This window comes from Chiloscyllium plagiosum, unplaced genomic scaffold (assembly GCF_037043375.1).
Source record: "Chiloscyllium plagiosum isolate Xiang-an unplaced genomic scaffold, Cpla_swu_hap1 HiC_scaffold_39, whole genome shotgun sequence".
In the NCBI taxonomy this organism is placed as follows: Eukaryota; Metazoa; Chordata; class Chondrichthyes; order Orectolobiformes; family Hemiscylliidae; genus Chiloscyllium; species Chiloscyllium plagiosum.
In genome coordinates, this window is record NW_028270177.1 from 22,915,024 (window position 1) to 22,941,658 (window position 26,635).

General features: G+C 38.8%; 1 protein-coding gene across 5 annotated transcripts in view; it reads right to left on the reverse strand.

The window, feature by feature from the left end:
* Nucleotides 1-1,433: 1,433 nt before the first annotated feature.
* The window catches only part of cgnl1 (cingulin-like 1), a 145,123-nt gene continuing 119,921 nt past the window's right edge, over nucleotides 1,434-26,635 (reverse strand). For all 5 annotated transcript variants that reach the window (XM_043677460.2, XM_043677455.2, XM_043677456.2 and 2 more), the window contains 5 exons: nucleotides 14,987-15,070; nucleotides 12,825-12,949; nucleotides 9,800-9,908; nucleotides 8,624-8,787; nucleotides 1,434-6,900 (listed from right to left, as the gene is read on the reverse strand). In XM_043677460.2, the coding sequence (XP_043533395.2) occupies nucleotides 6,777-6,900; nucleotides 8,624-8,787; nucleotides 9,800-9,908; nucleotides 12,825-12,949; nucleotides 14,987-15,070 (606 nt within the window). In that variant the 3' untranslated portion in view covers nucleotides 1,434-6,776. The remainder of the gene's footprint in view (nucleotides 6,901-8,623; nucleotides 8,788-9,799; nucleotides 9,909-12,824; nucleotides 12,950-14,986; nucleotides 15,071-26,635) is intronic.

The window sequence follows — 26,635 nt, forward strand, 5'->3', positions numbered from 1 at the left end:
TGGAGCAGCAAAGTTGGGATACCTTGGCTGGAGATGTAATGAAATGTTGATACAGTTATGGATGGCGTAATAATAGTACAGCGGTCCTGAGGTGGACCATGGAGAAGCAAGAATACAGAATACAACAATATGTTTGATTTTCAAAATTGACCATTCATTAAGACAAGCTATTTTAGTGCACCAAACCTCTACTCTGCTGCCCTCTATTGGAGCAGCAGTGGAGGCGGCAGAAGCTAGTTTGCATAGAAAAGACAAAAACCAAGATAATATTGCACATTTTGTTCAGAAAACATAGTCACTTTTTCAAATATGCACAGTCAAATTATGAGCTTATGATGAAGATGGAAAAAGCAACCAGTGCACTGATTATTTCACTGGACCATTAAAGCCCTTTATTAGCACAAGTCAAAGTCACTATCATTCTCTTTACAAGAAAAACATTTAATATTTCTCTAATGAGGACAAACCATGGCTCTCATCAGCTTTCTCCTGATAACGTGCTTATAGAAACAAAGCAGTGTGATGACAAATCCTCCTGCAGGTATGACATTGCGAAGCAGTTACAAGATGTTAGGGTCTCGTGTCAGAATATAAACATCTTTTCAAAATTGCAAAGGAATACAATCACAGCTGCATACTTCGTGCTGGATAAAAGTAATGGTACAGAATAGAACTTGCTTAAGTTTGACACCAGTAATTAATCAACAGAATTAATAGTACACGTGAATTCCAACTTGGAAGTTATCTTATAAATCCATATTTCCTAAAGCCCTCAAGATACAGTCAAATTTTGATAGTGCAACTGAGATCATTAATAAATTTATATTTGAATTATGCATTTGTGATAAATAATAAGCATTCATCATGTCTAATTATGGAATATCTTAATATTTAGAATGGGTCTCATTTTCTGAAGAAGTTATACTTTTCTTGAAATGTTAACTCTGTTTCTCTCTTCACAGGTGCTGCCAGACCTGCTGAGTTTTTCCAGCATTCTCAGCGCTTGTTCCTCATTTTATCCAAACCTGGAGGGGCCTCAAGTTGATGAATGGTGGTGATCAATTTACTTAAAATATTTCTTCAAAGAAAAATATATTTTGTGAAGAATTTTTAATTCTGACATCAGAACAAAATAATTTCAGCTATGCAAAAGGTTTAAAGTCAAAGGTGTACATTGAAAGAATCACCATCCATATCTACCAACACTTCATTTCGGGACTACAAAATTATGTTGCTGAATGTTAATATTAAACCAAACACAACATTATAAAACAAAAGATGGAAACTGATTTTAGATGTAACTTATGCAAAACGTTTTAGAAGTTGCCCCATTAGACACTGCAGTAAACTGCTTTCAAGTGAGATAATATTCAATGCTCATCATACAAGATCTGAGCTTTATCTTCACAATGAATATCATAACAATGAACAAATGTGGTTTAAAAACTTTTATTTGTAGTAATTGGCGCCTTACACTTTTGTAAGCATGGAGGTAGCTTCAGTACTTAAAGACAGTTAAATATTGTACAATTCTAACATCCTGAACAGAAACTAACAAGTACATTTGTAGAATAAAACGTTCAGCAGTGGTGTACTTTATGACATCCAAATATGACCATTCACCCCTCCATATCTTCTGGGCAGAATAAATCACACTAAATGTTTGCAGATGTATTGCACTTTATTGATTGTCACTCAACAGTGTGCATTTATTTTAAATTCCATTGTGCAATACTGAAATAATAAAAATCAGGTTAGCAAAATATTTTTATACAGTTTTTAGATACAAAATCACTGTTATCCAGAGTTAGATGGCAAACATCAACGTATTCATAGATAACAAACATACTGAAAACAAACACAGGAATAGAACTATTTTTGAGTAACATGCATAATGAAGTCAAGACTTAAAACAGAGCATAAGCTCCAGGTCACATTTTAAAAATATTCAAACACTGACACTTCAGATATTCCAATATATTTAGGTTATATCAAAAGTAAGAAATATCAATGGCAGATCTACTGTTGTAAAAATAGACACATAATTCATAGATCCTGTGCTGGTACAACCACTGTTAAAAATGTTTGTAACTTCCTTCTAATTTTTGAATGGCAAGTGTACAATCGTTATGATACAGAACTCCTGAAAGCAAAGAATGTGCTGGCACACTGTCCCATAATACAGGCTCCTTCTGGTCATTCTGCATGCGTGAATCCATTTGGTAAGGCTCCAATTATAATGGAGAGGGGGAGGACAGATGGCTGGTGACATCTAATGGCTGAGAAATCCAGAAATATGGATTTCTTGTAGATCTTCTGAACTTGACTACCAGACTTCGTTTCAGGTTTTTCACAATAATGTACATTGAAATTATACTGAAGGGTATGTTTATGGACATGGCACAGCCAGGGATTACACAATGAAGTAGGGTATTGTGGTGGTTGTTTAGAATAACAAAGAATAGAAGATCAACTTGGTGAGCCATGGGTGGGCAACTGCATTGCAGCCCACAAACAATGCAGGAAAAGCGCTTACCCATTCCATCTAGCAGGCTTGGCCTCCCTTCAGCTGCTGGATTGCCCAAGTGATCCGCATTCAGGCTGGAGCAGAAGGGTCCCACCATTCAGTGGAGCTGGTGGTGGTATCGGGGGGGGTGGTTGTGTTGTGGGAGGTCGGGGTTTTGGTGGTTGGAATGCAGTTATAGACTGGAGCCTGCAAGGGCGGCTTTTCCCATACAGTGTGTTTTAATTCTACGACAGACATTTCATTTTGTAAAAACAAAATCTCTAAGTGGAAACCAGCTTGATTGACAGGATACTTTCCAGAAAAGGCAGTGTAGAATCAGTTAGTTTCTAAAATTGTTAGTGGTAAAGGTCAAGATGGAGAGTGAGATAGTTGATTCAGAGACTAGCGAGCTGGATCATAATAAAGGAAATCATGAAGATATGAGGCATGCGTTGGCCTCAATAGATTGGGGAGAGTTACTGAAAGGATGGCAATGGCAGACATTCAAGGAACGCTTGGGGGAACTGCAACAACTGTTTATTCCCGTCTGGCATAAAAGCAAAATGGGTAAGAGGGCTAGTCATGGATCACAAAGGAAATTAGAGATAGTATTTGATCCAAGGGAGAAGCATACAAATTGGCCAAGTAAAATAACAGGTCTGAGGATTGGGAGCAGTTTGGAATTCAAAGAACGACAAAGGGATTGCTTAAGAAGGGGAAACAAAAGTACGAAAGTAAGCTTGCAGTGAATATAAAGACTGACACTAAGAGTTTTTACAGGTATGTGAAGAGAAAGAGATTAGTGAAGGCAGATACCAGAAATATTGAAGATTTGGAGAGTGGGAAGAACTGAGGGAGATCAATATTAGTGGAGGAATAATTCTGGGAAAATTGAGGGGATTGAAGGCAGATAAACCCCCAGGGTCTGATGATCTACATCTCAGAGTACCATACTTAAGGAAGTGGCTCTAGAAATAGTGGATGCATTGGTGGTCATCTTCCAGGATTCTGTAGATTCTGGAAGAGTCCCTGTAGAGTGGAGGGTAACTAATGTTATTCCAATATTCATAAAGGAAGATTGAGAGAAACCAGGGAATTATAGACCAATAAGACTAATATCGGTAGTGGGGAAAATTCTCAAATCCATCATCAAGGCTTTTTATAGCAGAGCATTTAGAAAGCAGTGGCAGAATCAGACAGAGTCAGCGTGGATTTGAGGGGGAAATCATGCTTGACAAATCTCTTGGAATTCTATGAAGATGTAACTAGCAGAGTTGACAAGGGGGAGCCAGTCGATGTGGTATATTTGGACTTTCAGAAAACATTTGACAAAATCTCACATAAGAGATTATCATGCAAGATTAAAGCGCATGGGATTGGGGGAAGTGCATTAAGATGGATAGAAAACTGGTTGGCAAAGAGGAAACAAAGAGTAGGAATTAATGGGTCCTTTTCAAATTGGCTGGCAGTGACTAGTGGAGTACCACAGGGATTGGTGTTAGGAACCCAGCTATGCACAATATATATGAAAGATTTGCATGAGGGAACAAAATGTAATATCTCAAGGTTTGCAGATGATACCAAGTTGGTTGGGAGGATGAACTGTCATGAGGATGCAGAGATCCTTCAGCGTGATCTGGACACGTTGGGTGAGTGGGGAAATCAATGGCAGATGCAGTATGATTTGGATAAGTGAGACGCTATTCACTTTGGAAGCGAGAACAAGAAAGCAGAGTACTACCTGAATGGCTGTAAATTGGGAGAGGGGAGTGTGCAGCAGGACCTGGGTGTCCTTGTGTACGAGTTGCTGAAGGTAAGCATGCAGGCGCAGCAGGTTGTAAAGAAGATAAATAGTATGTCGGCCCTTATTGTGAAAGATTTTGAGTCCAGGAGTAGGGACGTGTTGTTGCAATTAGACAGGGCCTTGGTGAGACAGTACCTAGAATATTGTGTGCAGTTTTGGGCTCCTTTTCTGAGAAAGGATGCTCTTGCTCTCGAGGGAGTGCAGTGAAGGTTTACCAGGCTGATTCCACAGATGGCAGGATTGACAAATGAAGAGACATTGACTAGGTCAAAATTGATTTTGCTGGAGTTCAGATGAGTGAGTGGGGGGTTAGACACCATAGGTACTACAATCAGACTGCAGCTACTTTGGATTAGAGTGCAGAACAGGGAGAAATTTCTGCTCTTTCCATAAAGACATAAAATTTTAACAGGACTAGATAGGGTAGATGCAGAGAGGATGTTCCAATGGTAGGTGCGTCCAGAAATCTGAGGATTCGAGGTGGACCATTTAGTACAGAGATGAGAGGCGATTCATTACCAGAGGAGGTAGTTGATGCTAAAACATTGAACACATTCAAGAGGTGGTGAGATATGGCACTTGGGGCAAATGGGACCAAAGGTTATGGGGAGAAAGCAGGATTAGGCTAATGAGTTGGACGCTCAGCCTTGATCACGATAAATGGCGGAGCAGGCTCGAAGGGTCTCCTCGTGCTCCTATCTTCTATGTTTCTATGGATCATAAGATAGGGGAGTGTAGGTTAGAAAACTGGGAGGTGTCAGGGAGAGGCAGGGAGTTAGTGGTCATAGTGAAGGATTCTGATGTGGCTGTATATCAGATTGGGAGAAGGATACTGTGGATATCGGGACAGTATTTCGAAGCCTGGTGGTGGTGACCAGAGGAAACACTCCTGCTCCTTCGGACCCATCGGCAATACCATAAAAGGCTTTTTCCTGATGGACTCATCACTTCTCAGTTCCTTATAATTTTCGGGATTTGCAGAGGCTGCCAAATAGTTTAAAAATAGAAACTGTGCAAAAATGGAATTGTGCAGCCTACTGAAAAAAGTTTCAAAGACGGGTCATCCTCCTGAAAGGGGATTTGTCACCTGCCCCTTGTCTCGCTGGACATAGGACTGATTAAGGCGAGTTACACTTCAATTTCTGATTATTGACATTGAAATCTCCCACCCAAACCAAAACCTGTTTTTTTTTGCTAAAATGACCTCAACTTCCGAGACACAGTCTCATTAAAAATATTTTAATGTACAATATTGCTCTATAGGGCTGAATTTAATTTTAAAGGTGTGAAAAATGGAAAACCTGATGCTAAGCCAACTCTGTTCAAGGTGTGGAGGTGGTTTCCCATTTTTAGTACACCTCCAATTGTTTTTCGAGGTTAAAGATTTCCCCACCCTCCCCAAGTATTGAAATTCCCTTCCCTTGATTGAAAACACAGGTTTTCCAGCAGGGGTCACTAAACAGCCATGGGAAACCAATTCTTTATCAAATCCCTTTCCAGCCCCAGGCACTGAGGGTAGCTGTTAGCACCCCTACTGCACCAAATAACGGTATTCAGAAATGGGGAAATGAACTCAGGATGTGTTCTTTTCTGTGGTCATGACAAACGAAGGAGCTAATACGGACTGTTTACATCAAATGATGAGACTAAGTACTCCAGTGACGCAGCCAATTGTGGCGGTGAACAGCTGAGCTGCAGAGACTGGGAAGTTTGCCATTTCACTGCACAAGCAGGTCTCAGCTCAGTTAGACACCATAGGTACTACAATCAGACTGCAGCTACTTTGGATTAGAGTGCAGGATAGGGAGAAATTTCTGCTTTTTCTTGTTGCAATGGCACTGAATGGAAATGCAGCTTTGTTGATGCCAGCTTGTGGTATTAATCTCGTCTGTGGTTCACTGGGACATTCACTGGGCTGGAACCACAGGTGAAAATGCATCTTCAGGGCAATGCTCTCCAGTGCTGGGGAATTAAACTCCAGTTAAAATCAGTGTCTTTCGGGCCAAAGTGGGAAAGAGAAAAGCTGATAAAGTACACAGTTAATGTAACAGCCATAAAAGATATTGGCCAAAGTATTGTTGGCACTTTAGTGTTTTAAATAATAAAGGAAAATAATTTCTGTCATTTAGATCTATTTATAGTCTGTACATATTTTAACAATTGACTGCTGATTGTTGCGTCTTTTTTTTTTTAAGTTGGACACGTTTATAAATTCCTTTCATTGAGCAATAAAATATGACCTTCCTTTGCCAATCCAAAGTACTCCAAAGGCAGAAAGAAAGCAGCGTGGCATCTGAGACAGCAGTGACAAATGTTTAAAACATTTCATGTATAAAGCAGCATCAGTGCAATGAAGGAATTAAAAACAAAAGCCTCGGGCAGAATATGGTACCTCAGAGAGTGAATTACGCCACTGCATTGCTGTTTCCCTTTATCTAATGGTTAGGCATCAGTTTAGTTTTGCATTTACACATTACCATCCATTGACAATTTAAATCCTGCGTCATAGAGACTTTCTTCATCTGTACTGTAATCATTGTCAAAATCATTTAGAACAGAGGAGGAAACCTTTGCTGATGAATTCTTGCGCCTGTAACATATGAGAGATAATTTCAGTCTCTATTCACAAAGCATTACTGCTTTATTACAGCATAGAAAACTTTTATATCTAAGAGCAGCATCAGAAGTTTATCAGAGGATTGACACTGTGGTTATATATGTAATCATTAAAGGGATGGGTCCTTTTTGGATCCCCACATGGTCTCATGCTCTCCGACAGAATTTAATAGTGATCACCTGAACATATGAAATATACAGAGAAACAGATACAGAGGTGCGGAAGCAGGGGGAAGCAGGCTGTAATGAAGAAAGATTAAATACTATATGGTGGAGTAGCCATGACACTTGGAGATCCATTGAACATGGTGGGCATTTAAGAGGATGTTTTCATGCGCAACTGACTATTATCTCACAACAGCTTCTCAAAGTATCATTTATGAGTATCCCAGAGTTGTACAGTGTACAAAATACACCCTTCGACCAACTGTATTCTAACATTAAAAACAGGTATACAGGTATAGAAACAAAATGCAGATTAAGAACAGAAAATCCTCCCTCTGCCTATGCCTACTTTTCTCCTTTTAATATTGTATTTTTCAGAGAATTCGAAGTCTCCACTCACAAGAAGTGCTACTGGTAAAAATATCACAACATATCATTGCAGATTCAATGTAAACATTCATATAATGTCCACAGAGGTAGATTTCAATTATTTGAAAATCAGTAATACTCTTTGAAAATATACTTTTTCAGTAAAATTTCTCAAAATTCAGATAAAATATCTTCACTGCACAAATTCATTTTGAAATTATAGAATCTTACACTACAGAAGCAGGCCATTCAGCCCAACATGTCTATACTGGCTCCCAAAAGAGGTATCCAGCAAGTCCCATTCTCCAGCCCTATCTTCGGTAGTCCATTACTTGTAGCAATGAATTCAGCAAAATGACAACTGTTTATTATCACATTAATTATCTATTTCAATATGAAAACTTGTATATATTATGTTTAGAAACAAGGACCAGAGCCTGATATTGACTTACAGCTCATTCAGTGCAGTCCATGAAATTCATCATCTATGATGTGTACAGCAGAATGAGTGTCAACTTTACCCTGCTGATCTGCTGGTATCTGCACTCATTTACCTCCCCTCCCCCTGCCCTGTCGCAATGTCTCTCCAAATGTCTACCACCATTGCTTGGCTACGTAGCTGTGCTTTAGTGTCTAAAATGAACAAAGGGGCGAGGGAGTACGGATGTGGTGACAGGAAGAGACAAATGTGGCATGTCATTAAGCCTCTTCCAAAACTGTACCAAGACCTTCAAGACTACATTCCTGGCTGTAACCTTCATGATTATCCAGTGCCTCCTCATTGCCTATCTGAAGATACAGCAATTCTGTCCTCCTTCCCAACTGCTCACCTGATAGTCAAAAAACTTGGTCGCTTGCTCTCTCCCAGACAGTCTTCGCTCTTTCTCAGATCAGATTCGTACGGGCATTGACTGCTAGCAGTTGCCTGAGACACAATGCATTATTCAATAATGCAGTTTACCTTTAATTACTATAACTGAGAATAATATGGACTCCCTATTAATGTATATAACTTTTGAACAGTGCTGGAAGTGCCACCCAGATGCAACAAATTTGACAATGACCACATGCAGTTGGCATCATGTCTGTAGGGGTAGTCAATGTAAAGTTCCAACTCTGCGAGGTGCACCTCACTTGTATTTTTGAAGCAGAAATAGACTTACCTGAGGTCCTTTTTTAAAGTATTCATTTGTCCTTGAAGTTCTTCATTGGCTTCCATTTGTTCCTCCAGCTCTCTCTGCAGCTTCCTCTTTGCATTTTCCAAGCGGTCTATTTCTCCCTCTGCTTCATCCACTTGCCTTTTGAGGGCTTTCATCCGTAGGTTCAACTAGGAAATAAGGAAAGATTGATCACCACAAGCACATTTCATACAAACCTGTAGGTGGCATTCAAAGAAGTTGAACTTAATTTATAAGTTATTCTCTTAAGAAAAAACTAGAGTAAGCAATCTTTCAGTCGGTTTAATAATTTAAAGTATTGAAATTTCAACTAATTTGGAGCTATTCTATTGGTTGCATCTGAAGTTAAGACATTTTGATGTTTTAGAACTGAATCCAAAAAGATATTGTTTAGCAATTCCTTGTTCCTAGTCAGAATACATTAAAATCAAATATTAATTCTCATTTTACTCTCCAGCAGAGGTTTCAAATAGGACCTGGCACAGGTTTTTGACTTGTCAATAACTATAGTGCGATAGTTCTAACCTGCCAATCTTACCCAGGTACATTGTATAAAAGGCCACAACTAAAGTACTGTGTGCAGTTCTGGTATCCACATTATGGAGGGATGTGATAGCACTGGAGAGGGTACAGAGGAGATTTACCAGGATGTTGCCTGAGTTGGAGAATTTTAGTTATGAAGAGAGATTGGATAGACTGGGGTTGCTCTCCTTGGAGCAGAGGAGACTGAGCTGAGCGGCAGGGGTATGACTGAGATGTATAATGTTATGAGGGGCACAAACTGAGTAAATGGGAAGGAACATTTCCCCTTGGTGGAAGAATCAATGATTAGGGGACATACTATTAAGGTAAGGGGCAGGAGGTTTAGAGGAGATATGAGGTAAACACTTTTAACTCAAAGGATGATGGGAATTTGAAACTCATTGCCTGTAAGGGTGGTGGAAGCAGAAACCTTCATAACATTTAAGAGGCATTTTGATGTGTGTTTGTGATGCCAAGGCATACAAGGTTATGAGCCAAGTTCTGTGATTAGAATAATTAGGGAGTCATTTTTGACTGGCACAGACTGGATGGGCTGAAGGGTCTTCTTCTGTGCTGTATACCTCTATGACTCAGAGTTGCAACAACAAAATGGATGCTCACTAACTGTGTACCAAGTACCTGATCATTTTGGTCTGTCAGGTGGAGACGTTCATCATCTACTTGTAGCATAAGCTCCTTGGCCTTTCTTTCAAGTTTACGATTGTTCAGTTGCAGAGCAGATCGGTCTCTGAAAACATTGAAAATATATTCAAATTGCATCCATCACAGGGTCAAGATTACACAAGTCTTTATCAGTCCACCTTACACAGCTTTGCTATGAATGCAGCATTATGCACACTTGCTTGTGACCTGAACAGCAAGCTGCATTTATACATACAAAAAAATTACCAAATAAGCTTCAGAGGAACCATCAGTGTAAAGACAGTATCTTCTTATTTTTCTATATTTTAGATTGTGGAATAGAAAAAGGATTGCTTTAAATCCGAGGATCATGGAAGGGATTGCTTCACTTTTCAAAAGCAAGTTACTGAAAGTCAGTGTAAATGACAGTGACAAAGCAGCTTGATCAATGCTCTTGAACAACTTAAATGTTCACTTCCTGTACCACAAACTTACAATGGCTGCAGTGTGTACCATTTATAAGATGCACTGCACCAAGTCTTCTTCAACAGCACCTGCTATTGCTTTGTTCAAACAGTGGGGGGGATGCTGTTTGTAGATGATCTGGCACCAAGATGTATACAATGTGTGATTTGGCTGGCAACAGGTAGCTGATTGGTTTGTGGAGTGGTGAACAGTTGTCAATAACAAAAGCCTTCAGCCTGCCAACTAATAAATGAATGGCTCCTGGGTAGCTGAACAGCTTGTGAGCATTACCAGCATCCTTTGGATTTCTGGAAGGGGAGGTGGTGTGCCTCTCTGCAGTACAAACTGCCTAAAGCCTGAAGAAAGTAGGGTTATTTTCCCTCACTGGCTGTGGTAAACTGCTGCTCTTAAACGGTTAAGTCAGAGACTTTATAATTTGTGAACTAGTCACTCTGTGCCTCCTGCAAGGAAGTAGTAAATATCTGGAGGAGATACTGAAGAACAGCAAGCCTTTGCAAACAAAAGGATCAGCTCAGTAAATTCTGTGGAGAGTACCCAGGTTTCCTTCTTCCTTACACAATCGAACTGATGTTTTGTGTGTGTGTCTGCCTGTCTGTGTCTGTGTGTATGTGTGTATGTGTTTCAGGAGAGTTTTACTGGTCACTTTTGGAATACTGCATGCAATCCTGGTCTCCATCCTACCAGAAAGATGTGAAACTTGAAGGATTCAGAAAAGATTCACAAGGATGTTGCCAGGGTTGGAGGATTTGAGCTAGAGGGAGAGGCTGAACAGGCTGGAGCTGTTTTCCCTGGAGTGTCGGAGGTTGAGGAGTGACCTTATAGAGGTTTACAAAATTATGAGGGGCATGGACAGGATAAATAGATAAAGTCTCTTCCCTGGGATGGGGCGAGTCCAGAACTAGAGGGCATAGGTTTAGGGTGAGAGGGGAAAGATATAAAAGAGACCTGAGGGGCAACTTTTTCATGCAGAGGGGGGTACGTGTATAGAATGAGCTGCCAGAGGAAGTGGTAGAGGTTAGTACAATTGCAACATTTAAAAGGCATCTGGATGGGTATATGAATAGGAAGGGTTCCGAGGTATATAGGCCAGGTGCTTGCAGGTGGGACTAGATTGGGTTGGGATATCTGTTCGGCATGGACAAGTTGGACCAAAGGATCTGTTTCCGTGCTGTACATCTCTATGACTCTAATTGTATGGCGATGTTCATTGGTGCTTACCGTAGCTGCAATCTATTTATTTGTAACAAATAACTATTGTTACATACAGCAACCTAGTCTGTACTTCTGTTCACCTAAGTCTAAGGAGGCTGGTAAATTAGAGAATTTTGCATATTTTGATAAAATCTTTATATTGTGTGACAATTCCATGAATAGTGGGATGCATTTCCAACCACTATTGCAGTGAGATATCACAGTCAAAAACCTTACATCGAAACACGAAAAGGTATTAAGATAAGTGACCAAAGGCTTGCTTATAGATACAGACTTTGATACATTGAGAAGCATTTTAATTCCTTACCCTTACGCATTGGTAAAGAATAATTGCTAACTGCTGAGTATGCACATTGCCATCAATATTTTATACATGGTGGACAGGCTTCAGGAGGTGGGTTACTCAGTGCAGGATTCCTAGCCTCTGACTTGTTCATGTAGCCACAGTATTTATATGGCCAATAGTAATCCCAAAATGTTGATAGTGGGGAATTCTGTGATGTTAGGCCAACTGAATGTCAAGGATGATGGTTAGATTTACTTTTGGTGCAAATGGTCATTGGTTGGCATGTCAGGTACTTGTGGCCAATTGATGCAGTGCATTAGGGCTTTGAGTCTTCCTCTTGCCTGAGGCATCCCTAATTGTACTGGCCAATTGAATGGAAATCTGACTTGAAACTCATTTGAATTAGTTGTGGCTATAGATCCACAGGTCAAAATTATCCTTACTTCGACAGTCAGAACCAGGCTGCAGAGCAGTAACATAATGGTCCTCTTGTAAGCAAGAGGCTGGAGCATATAATTTAACTGATGTTACATTCAATTATCGGAATATTTCACTTTACGGGAGCTTTATACTGCATCCAACAATTCTGCATTTGATCTGGAATAACATATTTTACGTTAGCATTTCATTACTTTATTAACTCAATATCCGTACAGAATAATGTTATCTTCAATTAAAATTATAATCCAAAGATTATTTGTATTGCTTGGATAACCCTACAGAAATTAAAACCATCTTTCAAATAAGAACCTATAATATTCCAATGTGAAAGCTGGAAATAGTCTCTGCATTTGCCAGCTTCACCTTTAAATTATATATTTTAATTAATTGCTGTGTATTCTCCATCTACTGGTCATAAAGTTTTGATTAGCCTTTGTTTTATACACATCATGGTTTGTTAAACTCCATTATGTCAAGCATTCCAGTCTCATGGAAACATCTTTGAACATACTTTTATTGAAATGACTGTTTAATAATATAGAAGATGCTGAGTACAATGTTGGACTGCATTTACTTTTATGGGAAATCAAATCTTACCTTTCTTCAGCTTCAAGGCGTTCTTCCAGTTCCTGGATTCTTGCCTCTAGCTGGGTAACAATACCTTCCTTAGTCTGTTTCTGAGATCCTTCCAAATATGCAATTCTGCTTTTCAGATCTTTGTGCTGTGATTAAATATCATATTACTTTTATCAAAATTGATGGGTCTTACTCATTTCAGAAAATGTACATGTAATACTTGAACATTAATCAAACGCTTACTTGAAACTAGGTTTTCCAAATTTCAAAATGACACTATTTTGATGTTTAACATCTCATTTGATTTACTTAATGCAATCTGAAGTCCATTAGAGATCACAAGTAGTTTGGTGCAGTCACTACCTTTCGAGCTGCCTGTACGACTTACCTTTCTAAGATTTGATATTTCCACAGGTTTTGGACACTTGGATGTGGGTATTGTTGGCAAGACCAGCACTTATTGTCCATCCCAATTGCCAAAAGGTGGTGGTGAGCCACCTTCCTGAACCACTGCACTGTTAGAAAGGAATTTCCAGATTTTTGATCCAGCAATGACAAAGGAATGACAATGTATTTCCAAGTCAGCATGGTGTACAAGTTAAACAGAAATTTGCAGTTGATGTTATTGGACGCACTTTTATTCCAGTCTTCCTAGTGGAGGTTGAATATTTTATGAGGTGCTTTCAAAGCAGCCTTGACAAGTTGCTGCACTGTATCCTGCAGAGGGCAAACTCTCAACCTACCACGCATCAAGGTGGAGGGAGTCAATGTTTAAGATAGCGATGATATTTTCAAATTTGATGCAAGTTGGATATTTCACAGAAACAAATTAGTAGTTTGCATTTCACAGTTTTTGAAGTATAAGATCTGGACATCCTTAACCAATAATTTAACTAACTATCAGGACTCTGTAACAGTTTCTTTTAACTTTAATGTTGATGAAATTTTGCACTACACTGGTATAGAGCGAGATCTGTAGAAATGGACAATGATAACATACAGTAGTACCCAAGCTTATGGGTAGAATCAAAACACTAATTTCAGTTTTGGACAATAAAATGAGTTTAGATGTCAGGTATACAATCAACAGCCTGGATTCCAACAAATCTGTCCCATTTCCATGGTCATCACTAAGTACAAGTGTACACATTTTTAATATTTAATGTGATAAAATACCATATACAGAAATATGCCTTGATACAGGAAGAGTAATTTCTTTTTAAAACTGCGTGAATTGTGGCAAGCCAATTGAGCTAATCCAGCTCTAAAAGTCATGCAAACATTTGCTTTTTGATTACAAAGTGGATCTGACCAGTTCCTTGTAAAAAAAAAGGTCAATGTGAACGCGGCACTAGGGCCTAAAAAAAAGTGTGAAGGGACACAAGGACACAACATTCTTTTCTCCAAGATCCACTCATTTCCACCTATACAATTTCTATTGTTTTGGAAAACATAAAAGGAATTCTGAGTACTTGTCTTTATTGCTGGAAAATAATGAGTGTCACTCGCTGCCTGCAACTTTGTAACTGCCAACACTCCATGATCAAACTAAATAAGTAACTTAGATCTTTAAACAACAGCTATTTCTCTCATCTTCAGTTATACCTTCATCACTGTACTACTGCTCCCCATTACATAAACAGATTCCCATTTCACTGCCTGAACAATGATGTAGCAGCTGATGCTCAATGTCTCAGTGGGTAAAACGTGTTGCAGTATGTGGTTCTGAGTCTGACAGTAAAGTTCCTGTTTCCAGTTTTCCACTGTGCTTGATTGGACAATTCCAACTGCAATGACAATCACACTACAATAGACACAGAAAAGGACTACTGAAGGGAGAAAAATAAATCAGTAATGGATGTCATTTGGGACTGTTATCCTGTGATACCTACAGCATGTTGAAGTTCCATATTGTAAGCCGACAAGTGGAGATGAAATGAGAATGCAGATTTGATATTAGAAATGCTTCTAGTCGAACATATGACCAATATCCATTTTCAGTATTTCAATCATTTTTCAATTATTGAGTTAAAAACAAAATTCTAAATTTCATAATGAACTTTGCTTAATTCGAGATCTGATGGAGACGGTCATTTTCAGGGCTTGTTTATTTATTTAGCAAGCGTACTATTGAACTTCCAGCATATAACTCAAGTCCGACTAAATTAAAGTAACTGAAGTACCTGTCTCTCTAAGGAAATCTTGTCACACTCCAGATCTTGCCTTGTCGCTCTTTCCTGAAAAAGTTCATTTCGCATCTGCTCAATCTGTCAGGGAAAGATGAAACTGTTAGTTACAGCTGTGACATCAAAATGCCTTTAGAGTTCAATCAAGCCATTAACGTACAAGGTCTAAAACTGCAATTGCTCAAAAATGTCACGATCCATTTCCCTCCTGACCTTTCTTGGGATATTACTTTATGTTGAAGATTTTTATTACTTTTACCTTCTATGCTGTGGCCATCTTTCCCCATTATCTAACCAGTTTTTGTCTTAAATTCGGAATCATGTTTCTCATAAACTAACAGGTCAGCATCATGTCTGTACATAAATGAAATACAGGCACAGTCTATGTATCCACTTAGGTGCACACAAACTAACCAGACAGCTATCAAGAAATCTTTTAGCTTCATCCCTGCAAAGGTGGGCTGGCGCAATAGCAGAGATGGGGAAGGCCATGGATAGGACTGGATAGGACTAGGGCATGGTATGGCAAGCAGGTGACTTTCAACCGGCAAATCCCTGCACCTCCAATAGTGACCTCAACTGCACCCAGATTAGTGCCAATGGTGGCTTCCTCTCCAACCCAGCAGGCAAGTTGACCTGATTTAACAGTCGGAAAGGCATCCACTTTTCTCACCTGCAAAAGTTTGGGCTTGCGGTAGCTTGAGGCCTCTTAAGCCGCTTTTCCTTGACCACTTGTGGGTATCTTAGCAATTCCAACCTGCTCAGTTATTGAACTTGCTGCCACCTCTTGAAAAGGGAGAATTCTGTACTATAAGAGGTTGCTTGTTATAAATTCTGGCAGTTATCTCTTCCCAATTACTAAGACTCTGCAGTGGATAACCATAGATTCCAACTTGGTGCTTTACAGCAAAGCAACAGTGAGGTGTCCAACACCTTAATCTCTCAACATTGTTTTGGATATCATTCAAGTACAAAATTCAAGTGTTTTTGTTCTGCTTAAAAAGTCTAAATTTAAAAACCAACTTTTCAATGAGTCATATATCCTGAGCAACAAAGTACAATGAAATACTGGTATACTAATCCAGCGTCTAGTAGATACAAATAGTAATCCATAACAATCAAACCTTGTGTGGAAATGTAGATCAAATTTGCTAGAAAGGTAATCCCAGTCCTCTGTATTCAATCAACAAGTCTGAATTATTTATACCATTCAAATTGCAATATAAATTGGGCTCACTTAATGCCCACACTGACAAATGAAAATTAGTGTATACATTATACTGGAACTGGAGCATTGTCTGAAACATTTCCACAAGTTAATTTCCATGTAGCGAGACTAAAAGATTAGCTTTCCCAAAATCTTTTAACATCAGTGAAATAACATATCTTAATGTGGAATTTAAAATACTCAGTAGCTTCACATATAAATGAATACAATTGAACTTGTACAGTCAATTGTGAGTAGGAAAGCTGTTCGATTTTAATATATATTATCATTGTTCGTGTTTGGGTTTTAGGATAGTGGCATTTGGGATTGGTTTCCTTTCTGAAGGATTTTTAAAAAATAATAACTGAGTCAGAGAGTCCATCTGAATACTGACCTAACTGAGTAAGTGTCACAGAGCAGGGACATTTTTATTGTAATGGTTTATGACAGGTGAAGTAAACATTGAAGGCCATAAGCTTGCTTCTGTTTCAGAATATTCAAAGATTGCTTTTAGTTTAGAAAATTCAGAGATTAAACAAGGTAATTTCCCTGTATTTGAATTGCTGTAAAGTGATGCTGTTAAAGTCTGAAAATGCATTTTTCTAGCTGTTTTAAGATTTCTTTCTGACTATTGTGTATCTGGATAATTTTTTTGCATTTTGTGTAATAAATTTCTGTTCTGTTCCTAAAGAAACACTGCTGACTTGTGTGGTTTTGTTACAGTAACTGACCACCACTAAATGTAAGCAAAATTACATGCTGCATCAAGCCAGATTCCACTGTGGGAGCAGACTTCTCCAAGAAGACCATCAGCTGTGATCATGTTAAACCAAGTCTTCTGTGCCCTTTCAGCTGGACGTTTGAAAAGCAAGAGAGCATGCTCATTGCTTTGGTCAATGTTTGGTCTTCCAATCAACAGCTGTAAAACAAGCGACAAAAAAATGTCTGCCTTTTAGTCTCAATGCTCTAACTTATCAGTTCACCTTGAAATGGGACAACAGAAAAAGATATTATGGTCTTTCTTTTGTTATTCAAAACTTTAGCCTCCGATCACTTTCTGCTCAATTATGTTTTGGCAAACACTACAGGATTCTCACCTCTCCCCTCTGGTTTGCCTTTGCTGTGAGTTTCCAATACTGATCAATGCAGAATAATACATTTCACCATGCAACCAAAACTACAGAACAAAAACCATAGAAACTGAAACTTCTCATGACAAGCAAAAGAATAGCTTTGGATATGATTAAATGCAGCACAACTAAAACCATTAGACCAAAAGGAACATTAGAACAAGAATCTTCCAACTGTGATGACAGTCGACAGGGGATAAAAACCCAAAATGAAGAAGTTGTCTAAATGAAACAGTTGTTTGGCATTAGAACTAATGGGAAACAGTCTATAAACTTCTAAAATTCATCCTGCGTTATAAAATTGACTCAAAGTCTAGGGAATTGATTTTAGACAAAAGTTGGCATCTGGAACAAATGGTTACAAACGTAACCATGAGTCTTGTCCTGAGATGAACAGAACTTTTAAGTTACGCTGGAATGGGACAATTCGGCAAAAGGGTGCCTTGAATTTCCAATATTAAAAATTTTTTTTACGAGATTTGATATAGTAATCTCAAGTTACGTTCCTCTTTTTAGTTGGAACTCCATGCGCAACATTAGTAATGAGAGCAGTATGTTTCACTCCTCCACAACTCCTCCAGCCAGAAATTATGGGCCATGTGCTTCTTGAGAGTAGTACTGGTTATAGGAAGCTAAGAACTTACCCTCAGTCATTTTCCTTTTCTTCTTTAAAAGGAAAATTGCAATTAATTAAGCATCTACAATTTTCAACAGCGTTATTTCCTCACATGCTATGAACTGATATGCCATTAGTTCTGCACACTGCATTCAGAAGCAGTGGAACAGCACGTCACCTCAATGTTGTTTACTAAAACAATCTAATGGCTTTTAGAATACTTCTTTACTGTTTTTACATCTTGCAATATCAATAATGCAAGCTCTTCCTACAGCGTTCTGAACTCAACACCGAATTCAACAATTACAGATCTTAACCTCTGAGCCATTTTCTTTTGTGTTACTTTTGCTGTTTCTTCCCCCTCTTATTTCTTCCTTAATTACTCCACTTTGCCTTTAGATGGTAGCTAACCTGTCGTTCTTGCCTCTTTTAGACACACCTTTAGTTCCTTTACATGTCCCAATGTTTACCTTGCACTAAAATTAATTTTTACTATTGAAGCGCTCCGACTCTCCACCCTATGATAAACTTCCCCAGCAACCCCGTCTCCCCGCCCATTCGCAATTGCTCCAATGTTTGTCTATACGCAGGTGGTAGAAAGTATGAAAAGGCCTGAAAGGTTAACTCTTGCTTCACTCTCCTCAGATGCCATCAGACTTGCTGCGCACTCCCTAACACTTTCCTCTTTCAAATCATTCTTAGATAACTTCTCTTCAGCTGTACCTTCAGCATTTCTGGGATACAAGGCAGAAAGTTAGACCTGAGCCACATTGCAAGCAATTTCTAATTTGTGGGGATATGGTTCCAGAGGCTGTCCATTTTAGTCATTGCAAGTAAAAAATTTCCAAGAGAATGAGTTGAAATTGTAACTCTAGAATTAGTATCTGGCCTTCTGGTTTTGTCTGGTTCACTGAACAGTGCAATTATTAAGTGAAGCATGTGATCTGCTTCATAATTCCAAAATCCTGTGATCAACAGATTATAATTGACATACATCAGTAAATCAATCATTTCTCCTCATACAGTGATTGACACACTTTGAAAATGGTTCAGAAAAGAGTCACAACACTGATTTACACCTTCAACAACACTGAATTATTCACATAGCCTTCATAAGATGGATCCATTTATTCTACAACTTGTGTTTAAATCGCACCTTTTGAGAATTAAAACATCCCAAGGATTAGGAACGTTATCAGACAAGTTAGCCTGCCAAGCTACACATACAGATATTAAGACAAGTGGTCAAGAGGTAGGGATCAAGAGGATTCTAAAAGAGAGGTGCAGAAATTTAGGGAGTGAATTTCAGAGATTAAGGCTCAGGCATCTGAGGACACACCTATTGATGATGGAGCAAAGGAAATTGGAATTGGCAAATCAACAATCAATTTGGAAGTGCACAGATTTCTCAGAGATTGCACAACTGAAGGGGAGCATTTAAAGATGAGCACACAAATTTTAACATCAAGGTGTTGCAGACCTGGGGACCAATGTCGGTTGGTGAGCAGAGGGATGGTGGATGATTAGGTTGATACCAGTTACAAGACATGCAGCAGAATTTTGTATGAGCTCAAGTTTATGGAAGGTGGAGGATGTCAGTGTAATAGTCAGTGGAGTTAACTAAAGCACAGGTGATGGCTTCAGGTGCAGAGATTTCAGGTGCTTTAATAAATGTTGAGAACAGAATGGTTACTTGTCAACTGATGGGGACACAATTGGTCAAATGACCTGCTTCCATTCTACAAACTAAACACACTAGGTTAATTTGCTAGCATTTCATTCTGGTAGATGGTCATGTGCATAAGGTACACAGGAGCACGAACTAAACTAAATGCTCCACAATTAATCTATGGAACAAGTGGACTTCTTTTTTCTTTTTCTTTCATAGATCAATATCCAGGCGTTGAATTATGCAGTAAAAGAAACCTCAGGTTTATTAGGGTTTTATTGTAAATTTGTAATTTAGCACAAACAAGTTTCCACCATTTCCTTCTGAACAAGCCAATCTCCACTGATGGGGGATCGCAAACTTTGCTTTTTACATAAGCCCACACTCCCAACTTGAAAGGGTGCAGAAAAGATTTACAAGGATGTTGCCAGGGTTGGAGGGTTTGAGCTATAGGGAGAGGCTAAATAGGCTGGAGCTATTTTCCCTGGAACTTCAGAGGCTGAGGGGTGAGCTTATACAGGTTTATGAAATCATGAGGGGCTTGGATATGGTGAATAGCCTAGGCCTTTTTTTCAGGGTGGGAGAATCCAGAACTAGAGGGCATAAGCCGAAGGCGAGACGGGGAACGATTTAAAAGGGACCTAAAGGGCAATGTTTTCAGAGTGTGGTGCATGTTTGGAATGAGCTGCCAGAAGAGGTGGTGCAGGCTGGTACAGTTACAACATAAAAACGGCACCTGCATGTGCATATGAATAGGAAGTGTTTAGAGGAATATGGACCAAATGCTGGCAAATAGGACTAGATTAGGTTTGATATCTAGTTGGCATGATCCATGGTATACAACTCAATTACTCTATGACCTGTTTGATTAATTAAACAATTAAATTGCAAGAATCCAAAAGGGACAATGCAACAACAACAAAAAATGAAGGAGGTGAAAGGAAACAATAGAGAGAACTAAATTAAAATAGTATTGGAGCAATAGATAGTGCACTCCAGGGCAAACACTGCCCACCTCTCTCAAAAGGCACTGAGGATCTTGGTGGACACCACATGCTCCCTCTCCAAGGAAACATGGACACAAATGTAGCTGTAGAAGAGAGGCAGGCAGTCAGGAATTATAACTCCCTCCACAGCCCATTGGGTGGACATGCAGGTGGCTACTGTAGCCAGGCCCAGGAGCAGGCCCAGAAAGAGATCATCTGCTACTCTTGTACTCAATTAAGTTTCAATTTACTTACAATGCATTTAAATTCAGGAACTAATAATAATAATAGAACTAAAAATTAACTTAAATTTAATGACTTATATGGCCCATTTTTAAAAAAATGCATTTTCACTGGTTTGAACTCTGAACTGAAGACCTGCTCTGAATTAGCCCTACACATTGTCAGCACAAACAGAACAAAAATGGACTGGGCTGATTATCTTCTTACAGAACAATGAGCTGAGTAGCATGTCTATTGCTGAAAAGTACAACTTTAATGTTTAAAATTAAAGGTCCCTAGGAAAATAAAAATACTTGCTGTGCCTTGCCTCTAAAATCAGGGCCAAATGTCCTATTTCCTCTCAAGTTATGCTGCTCATATCACCTTGTATAATATTTTAATTCCCACCAGAAAGTCAACAGTTGCTGTAAAACACCTAATTACAGCATACTTCTAACACAATTATTGTATTTAATTTTATATGAACATTTACCAAATCATTTCAGATTTTATTCTTCCAAACTGGATTTGAAACTTTGCTGTCGCAGTTTTGAAGATATAACTGTAAAACCAATCTAAAATATTTGATACAGATAATAACAGGAATGATCACTTTGCAATATCAATTCTAGTCATCTCCATCCCTGAACTATTTATTCCTAAAGATCTCAAAGTTTACTTCCCTTTTTTGTAAAAGCAACTTATTATTCCCAAATTTACTTCGAATTAAAACACTTAACAGGTGATGGTACGGTCCTATGTTCTAACACCATGCGCTGAATTCCTTTTTTCTTGCTCTGTTCCATTCCTTTCATTATTTTTCATGATGAATGGAATAGTTTCCTTTTAATACTTGATGTCCAGATTCCTCCTGTTTTCTGTCTGGAATGAATTATTCTCTTCAATAGATCCAGAAATGCATCTCCCAAATAAATCAAAACCGCTTGTAGCTCAAATTCTGATTAGGATCAGTTTCAGCTGTGGTTTTTATTGCATGAAAACTCAACACCCCCCACCCCTGCCCCGAGACACACTCCTTTTAGTAATAACAATGAATCAGAACACAACGTTTAACCCCTGCTCCACCAATTCATCACAATACAATACAAAAATGGCTGTTTAAACCAGAGACTCCTATTTTTAGATTCCAAAATTATCTGACAAGATATGCCAAGGTGACAGTCACAAAGGGATCCAAAGTAATTGCAGCTGCACCTGATTTAGGAAAGAGACAAGGACAGTACTGATTTAAGAGAATTAAAACATGTTAATTATTTCCAAGCTTGGATTCTGGAGGCTGCACTTTAAATTACTTGTTACGATGACTGAAATATTAACTTCTTTTGCTAACTTACGTCTAAATATCAACTTTTAAAAGACTCCAAACTGGCAATGAGGTAGCAACCAAGACGTGTTTTCTTTGTGAAGATAGTTAATTGACACTCTCAGTTCTGTAACTCTCAACCAGGATACCCAGTTTCCCAGCTGTCCCTTATTAATTTTGACTCAAAAACAATTAATACCCATTATCTACTTTCCTTAACCTTATATCAACATTGACAAATCATATCAATGTAAGATATCGAATAGGTTAGGTAAATGATCAAGTCTTCCAGAACAAAACTTTGTTTCCATAACAGTAAAATATGTTTCACCTATTTATTCTGGTTCCTACAGTATTGAAAATGCATAGCACCTTGTGATTAGTCTCCCTTATAGGCACTCTTCATTGATTATATAAATGGAGAATGGCTGCAGATAGCTTCAACATAGAGGAATTTGGGAGTGTCCTCATGTATAAACCACAAAACACCTACCATGCAAATTCAGCAGATAGTAGGGGAGGCAAATGGAATTTTGGGCTTTATTTCAATGGAAATGGAGCACAAAAGTAGACAAGTCTTACTAAAACTATACAACACACAAGTTAGACTAAACCGAAAATATTGTGAACAATTCTCTTTCCTTATCTAACGAAACATTTACTGGCACTGGAAGCAGTCCAGAGACAGGTTCACTGGGTTGATCTAGGTATGGAAGGATTTCTTTATGAGGGGTTGCGTAGTTTGAACCAGTACTCATTGGCGTTCAGAAGAATGAGAGGCAATCCTTATTGAAATCTATTTAATTTAAAAGGGCTCGTCAGGGTGCATGCTGAGTGGTTGTTTTCCCTTGTGGAAGAGCTTGGAACACAAAACGTAATGTCAGAGTGCAGGGTCACCCATTTCAGACAGAAATGAGGGAGCACTTTCTTCTCTCAGAGTGTAGTGAAGCTGAAGAATGACTTACTGCAGAAGGCTGTACAGTCTGGTTCACTGAGTATATTTCAAAGTCGAGATACACAGTTTCTAATCTGTAAGGGAATCAAGGGTTGGGGGGAACGTGGGTGTTTAAAACAGAAAAATGGAATTGAGGATTGTCAGATCAACTATGACCTCATTGAATGGGTTAGGTCTATCTCGACCTTGAAATATACTCAGTGAACCAGACTGTACAGCCTTCTGCAGTAAGTAATTCTTCAGCTTCACTACACTCAGAGAAGAAAGTACTCCCTCATTTCTGTCTGGAATGGGTGACCCTGCACTCTGACATTATGTTCTGTGTTCCAAGCTCTTTCACAAGGGAAAGCAACCACTCAGCATACACCCTGACAAGCCCTTTTAGATTAAATAGGTTTCAGTAAGGATTACCTCTCATTCTTCTGAACTCCAATGAGTACTGGTTCAAACTACTCAACCTCTCAGAAAGAAATCCTTCCATACCTAGATCAACCCAGTGAACCGGTCTCTGGACTGCTTCCAATGCCAGTACATGTTAGTGGGATGAGTGGCTTTCTTCTGCTCTTAAAACTTACAAACATGTTTCTGAAGCTGACACTTGAGATAGACAGAAATCAACTTCAATTTCAAAATCAAATTCTGATGCTTTAATGCCCTCATGTCTGACTTAAAAGTCTCATTCCTCAATGTCTTTATCTGAATCTTCAATAGAGGCTGTGTGAGGGGAAGAAAAATTTGTAAGAAGGTTTATGATTGCACACAGCTGCTTCAACAGAATTATCTCTCTGTTGTTGCCAACACAGTCTCAAGTTCAATAGTGAGAAGCAGACAGCAGTCCAGGGTATTGATTAATTTTTCAAAGTACAGTAGTTGCAAGCAATACTTGTATAACATTAGAAACACACAGAGTCTGCCATCCATGTCATTCATTGCTAAGGAATCACTGGCAAATATAAAATGCTGACTTAGTGAGCGCCAACACCAGCTTTCAATGCAGTTGTTAATTGTGATGAAATCAGCATGTTTTACAGATAAATACATAATTTTTGGAGTTGAAGCTAGTGGCGTACGAGGTGACATGGTGGCTGAGTGGTTGGCATTGTTGTCTCTCAGTGCCAGGAACCCATGTTCAATTCTACCCTTGAGTGACTGTCTGTATGCAGTTTGCACATTCTCCCAGTGTCTGCGTGAGTTTCCTCTCGGTGCTCTGGTTTCCTCCGACAGTCCAAAAATATGCAGGATGGGTGAATTGGTGCATGGTAAACACAGATAACGGAGATAGGGTAGGGGGGTGGGATGCTTTTTGGAGAGTCATTGTGGACTCTCTGGGCCGAATGGCCTGCTTCCACACCTGCTTCTACGGGTGCTGATCAATTTTGAGAAGAGTTTACAAAAAGGTCAGAGTGTCCTCCTGGATTTCATCCAATATGTGCCAGACAGCAAGTGACTGCAAAATGCCTGCAATGTTAATAGCAAATTATTTATAGTGTGGGGGTTTATGACAGGGAGTGAACATTAGGCTTGCTTTTGGGTTATAATAATCAAAGAATCATTTTAACTCGGGGGAAAAAAAAACAGGGATTGAAAGCTTAAAAAACTCTGAAAGAACTGTGGACGCTGGAGATCAGAAACAGAAGCAAAAATTGCCGAAAAAACTCAGCAGGTCTGGCAACATCAGTGGAGAGAAATCAGAGTTAACATTTCTGGTGCGGTGACCCTTCTTCTGAACATACTGAAAGCTTCTAGGCTAGTTTATTCTAACGAAGTTGACAGGGGTCAGAAGCCAACACAGCTTTAGGAGTACAGGATCGTTTAGGGAAAGCCCAGTTATATTGGTATAAAAGTTTGATTTGTTAAATTTCCAGACCAAGAGTGCCTTAGAAATCTTCAGATTATTAAAAGACTGGGAAAGTTTAAGCCTTCAGTTTCAGGAGCTTTCATATAAGATGACTTCACAGTTCACAAGGCTGAATTGAGGAGTTAAGCCAAACCTAAAGATTTGATATAGAAGAGTGATTTCTCTAGATCTGAATCACTGTAAAGTGATGATAGCAGGAAATACATGAAACTTTGTTTTGCAGTGCTTCAAGAACTTTTAAGATATGTTTTATATTTAGGTAACTTGATTTTGTTTTATTGTTCCTTTGTGCAATAAACTTCAATTTTATTGTTACAGAAATTCTGCAGCCTTATGGTTCAGTGAATGACTGCCACATTAAATTAAAAAAAAACTATCAAATCAGATTTCATTCTGGGATCCAATTTGTCCAGCAGTAACATCAGCAGGCCCACGACATAAATACATTATACAGGGAGTAGGTCTTAAAAATGGGGAGCAACGTAGCGAACATTATGGAATATATTTGCATTGGAACCTAGTCCTTTGATTGATAATACAGATGCTTTTGCTTCAGAGAGATAATAAAGATATTATTTTGAAGTGAATAAAATATTCAAATGCAATCACTTGTCACTGTCGAAAAGTTAGTTAAAATAGCAGTGGAAGAAAAACATATGACTTTGCCAAGAAACAGTGTACTTTAATAGTCAGGAATGTTATGGAATGGTCATTTGATGCTCATATTTTCTTAATGGTGAGTATTATTTCCAAATTTTCTCTAAACAATAATAGCCAATGCCAGTCAGTGAAAAGAGATGAAGTCAGAACAGTTTCAAAGCAGGACTCAGTGCCTGAGAGTCTTCAGAGCAAAAACTGTGTATACACCCCCAAATAGATTAAAGGAACATTTAAATAACAGTACGTATTAATTACAAGAACATATTCACATGTTATTATCGCCTAGGTAAATATACTGCAGTCTAATCACACTATACAACCACAAGGTCAACTGAAATTTCAATCATTAAAAAATCAGTGAAATAAAAGTACACAGTGTACCCACAGGCCATGTTTATCATTATTTTACAAACATCATTAAGTGTCAGAATGCAATAAAAATTGCATTTTAAGTGTGTGGGTAATATAATTATCCTTTTAACTTTGGAGTTTCAAACAAACAAAATGGAGCCATTTCATAAAAACATATTCCGCAATCCGAAGGTCAGGTTTGTTGCTCGGATTTGAATATTAGCATTTATTTCCTTTCTTGCATAAACTGATTAGCTAATCTCTGAGTTTATTAATTCTGCTCTCCCCCTGTATAACCACAGTGCCGATAAATGCTAGAGGGACCGAATCAGCACAACGGAACAAGCTTAAAGCAGGCAAAGCTAATGACATTTTAGTTTGTGTTTAGGCTTGTGGGAGCTCATTTCCACACTCTCATTTAGCTGCAGCCAACACCTGGTCTCAGTGGTGTCACAGGTGCAGCGTATTCAGCAGGGATCTCATCAGAGGGCACCGGTGATGGGGAATGCGAGGCAGGCTTCTCATCCTTACACTGCACCATTGCCGCAGTAACGTCCTTACTGCTCATGGCAACAAGAACACATGACGCTGGACGTTTTTCACATGAATGAATTACAGCAGTTGGTTATGAGATTCTATTTTCATACAGTATAGAAACAGACCCTTCG